Source organism: Colobus angolensis, unplaced genomic scaffold, assembly GCF_000951035.1.
Source record: "Colobus angolensis palliatus isolate OR3802 unplaced genomic scaffold, Cang.pa_1.0 Scaffold222, whole genome shotgun sequence".
In the NCBI taxonomy this organism is placed as follows: Eukaryota; Metazoa; Chordata; class Mammalia; order Primates; family Cercopithecidae; genus Colobus; species Colobus angolensis.
The window spans coordinates 1181379-1185349 of NW_012115400.1; the positions used below are offsets into that span (position 1 = coordinate 1181379).

Below are 3971 nucleotides of genomic sequence, written 5' to 3' on the forward strand. Positions count from 1 at the left end.
AAATAAATAAATAAATAAAACTCTTGGTTTAACTCATCATGATAAAGCAGTCGAATTGTCTGTTTCTGAAACTTAAATTTGATGCTTAGTTTTGATGGCTGTAGAGGTGAAAAAGATAAATTCAGAAAGATTTGTAGCTTCAGATGGAAGAATCAGTGTCAGTTCTGCTTAGTAACTTGTGATTGATCCAACCCATCAACCATGCTAAATTTTTGTTGTTGAAATTCAAAGAGTAAATTCTTACAAACTAATCAGGCGGTGGCATTTTATATTTTTAACAAATAGGCTTAAGACCCACCTGAAATTCCTCATTTGAAAGATTTTTAAACAGGTTAGAAAACATTTCCAAGTCTCACTTTGTTGCCCAGGCTGGAGTGCAGTGGCGCAATCTCAGCTTACTGCAACCTCAACCTCCTGGGTTCAAGTGATTCTCCTGCCTCAGCCTTTCAAATAGCTGGGATTACAGGCACCTGCCACCATGCCCAGTTAATTTTTTGTATTTTTAGTAGAGACGAGGTTTCACGATGATGGCCAGGTTGGTCTTGAACTCCTGACCACAGGGGACCCCCGCTCCCCTGCCTCAGCCTCCCAAAGTGCTGGGATTATAGGCAAGAGCCACCTCACCCAGCCCCAAGTTCCTAAAGTGTGAACATAGATGGGTTTTTCCTGGATACTTGATATCATTTTTGGCAATTAAATTGCATAACAATGGAACCATTTCATACAGCTGTTCTTGTAATTGCTCTTTCTTCACACTTTTTTTAAAGAAGCTACTTTCTCACTCATTGGTGACTTTTTCTTTGATTTAGATTGACATTGGTTTTTACCTCCTAATGTGGCTAAAACGTTGCTCTAGATAGAAGCTTCATCTGTGCCATTTTCTTGTTGTTCACATCTGTTTATATTACTAGTGTGTCCTGCAATTGTGGTTTCTCCACAAGAATCTTTTTTTTTTTTTTTTTTTTTTTCCTGATAGGGCCTTGCTCTGTCACCCAGGCTGGAATGCAGTGGCGTGATCATAGCTGACTGCAACCTCAAACTTCTGGTCTCACGTAATCCTCGCATCTTAGCCTCCTGAGTAGCTGTGACTGCAGACATGGTCCCCATGCCCAGCTAATTTTTTTCTTTTTCATAGAGACAGGGTCTCGCTATGTTGCCCAGGCTGGTCTCAAACTCCTGGCCTCAAGCATCCTCCTGCCTCATCCTCCCAAAGGGCTGGAATTATAGGCATGAGCCACCACATCTGGCCACAAGAATCTTTAAAGCTGCTTGTCTCTTTTATGAGAGTAAGATTAGTTAAAGCTGGATTTTTTCTTTTTTCCTTTTTTTGAGACAGAGTCTTGCTCTGTGGCCAGGATGGAGTGCAGTGGCACGATCTTGGCTCACTGCAACCTCAGCCTCCCAGGTTCAAGTGATTCTCCTTCCTCAGCCTCCCGTGTAGCTGGGATTACAGGCGCCCGCCACCACACCCAGCTAATTTTTTGTATTTTTAGTAGAGACGGGGTTTCATCATGCTGGCCAGAGTGGTCTACAACTCCTGACCTCAGGTGATCCACCCGCCTCGGGCTCCCAAAATGCTGGAATTACAGGCATGAGCCACTGTGCCTGGCCAAAGCTAGATTTAGAAATCCATTATTTCACAAAACTGGTCTCAGATAAACCGGGCTACATCACAGTGTCTAAAATGAACAACACCTGTGACAGGTCAGCGCGGACTAAGTAAGGGTATTAGTGTCAAGTTGTATGTTAAATATGGCTTAATTTCTCTCACTTTTAAGATACGGACATTCTGATTGTTTTCTTTCTGTATCCCTTGCAGATCATCTTGTACTTTGGAAACCACAATTTAGACTGCCCAGGGCACCCATAAAAATAGCAAAAGTAGCTGGATGGTACAAAAGTAGGTCCCAGGGCTTCAAATTTGGTTGAATATTGACTCCAGTAGGCGGCCACCTGCTACTGAGCAAACCTAACCCCGGTTATGTCATCTGTAAAACGGCACTTAACAGTTTGGCCGACGTGCTAGGGCTGTTGTGGGGACAAAAGAAGATGGTGCATGTACTGCTTTAAGCTTGGCACCTGGCATGTTAACATTCAGCTCTCTGGGCTGGGCACTGTCAATGCTCCATTTCATAACCTGCTGTCCACCTGCAGGTAAATCACTCTGACTCCAGGCAAACACCCTGAGGGTGGAGTTGGCCTTTGAGTTTTCTGTTTGCAAATCTTGATATATGAAGTGACAGTGAAGACTGTAGTTTTTCCTCTATTTTTTAGGATTTTTTTTTTTTTGACAGAGTTTAACTTCTTGTCTCCCAGGCAGGAATACAGTGGCATAATCTCAGCTCACTACAACCTCCGCCTCCTGGGTTCAAGTGATTCTCCTGCCTTAGCTTCCTGAGTACCTGGGATTACAGGCACCCGCCACCACACCCGACTAAGTTTTGTATTTTTAGTAGAGACGGAGTTTCACCATGTTGGCCACGCTGGTCTCGAACTCCTGACCCCAGGCGATCCGCCTGCCTTGGCCTCCCAGAGTGCTGGGATTACAGGCATGAGCCACCGCCGCTGGCCTCAGGAGCATTCTGATAGTGCTTCAGTGTGCTGCCTCCTATGAAGTGTTAGCAGCACAGATCACTTTTTGTAAAGGTACGTACTAATGACTTTTTTTTTTTATACTTCAGGAATAGTACAGAAACACATCATAAAACCTCCCAGGACATAAAGTTGAGCACAGACCCTGTTTGGATCAAGTCAGTTCCTGGAGCCTGAATGATGACTGCTGAATCACGGGAAGCCACGGGTCTATCCCCACAGGCTGCACAGGAGAAGGATGGTATCGTAATAGTGAAGGTGGAAGAGGAAGATGAGGAAGACCACGTGTGGGGGCAGGATTCTAGCCTACAGGACACGCCTCCTCCAGACCCAGAGATATTCCGTCAACGCTTCAGGCGCTTCTGTTACCAGAACACTTTTGGACCCCGAGAGGCTCTCAGTCGACTGAAGGAACTTTGTCATCAGTGGCTGCGGCCAGAAATCAATACCAAGGAGCAGATCCTGGAGCTGCTGGTGCTGGAGCAGTTTCTTTCCATCCTGCCCAAGGAGCTCCAGGTCTGGCTGCAGGAATACCGCCCCGATAGTGGAGAGGAGGCCGTGACCCTTCTAGAAGACTTGGAGCTTGATTTATCAGGACAACAGGTAAAAAGAGGTGAAACCTGTCATGTGTGAGCAGGGCACAGACGTTGAAAGTGGAGCCAAAAATACTGGCAGTCTTTAGGTGGTTACTCTGTCTAAAAAATGTTCTGGCTTTCTCCCGGCATCCACTGGCATACTCATGGTCTGTTTTTAAATATTGTAGTTCCCATTTACAGAGTGATTTACCCACAAGCCCAACCTGTCTGTCTTCAGGTCCCAGGTCAAGTTCATGGACCTGAGATGCTTGCAAGGGGGATGGTGCCTCTGGATCCAGTTCAGGAGTCCTCGAGCTTTGACCTTCATCACGAGGCCACCCAGTCCCACTTCAAACATTCATCTCGGAAACCCCGCCTCTTACAGTCACGAGGTAAGAAGCAAGGTTTCATTTGAGGGAAGGGAAATGATTCAGGACGAGAGTCTTCTTCGTGCTGCTGAGTGCCTGTGATGAAGAAGCATATTAGGCCTGGACAACATAGCGAGACCCCATCTCTACAAAAAAATAGAAAAATTAGCCAGGCGCGGTGGCTCACGCCTATAGTCTCGGCACTTTGAGAGGCCAAGGTGGGCGGATCACGAGGTCAGGAGATTGAGACCATCCTGGCCAACATGGGGAAACACCATCTCTACTAAAAATACAAAAAATTAGCCAGGCGTGGTGGCAGACGCCTGTAATCCTCGGGAGGCTGAGGCAGGAGAATGGCGTGAATCTGGAGGTAGAACTTGCAATGAGCCGAGATCGCACCACTGCACTCCAGCCTGGGTGACAGAGCGAGACTCCG

General features: G+C 46.4%; 1 protein-coding gene across 2 annotated transcripts in view; it reads left to right on the forward strand.

Moving 5' to 3' along the window:
• ZKSCAN1 (zinc finger with KRAB and SCAN domains 1) overlaps nt 1–3971 on the forward strand; it is a 24735-nt gene that overhangs the window by 6063 nt on the left and 14701 nt on the right. Inside the window, exons 2-4 of one of the 2 annotated variants that reach the window (XM_011943858.1) lie at nt 2534–2536; nt 2682–3195; nt 3406–3559. In XM_011943858.1, the coding sequence (XP_011799248.1) occupies nt 2770–3195; nt 3406–3559 (580 nt within the window). In that variant the 5' untranslated portion in view covers nt 2534–2536; nt 2682–2769. The remainder of the gene's footprint in view (nt 1–2533; nt 2537–2681; nt 3196–3405; nt 3560–3971) is intronic. The other variant, XM_011943857.1, reaches the window with a different exon arrangement.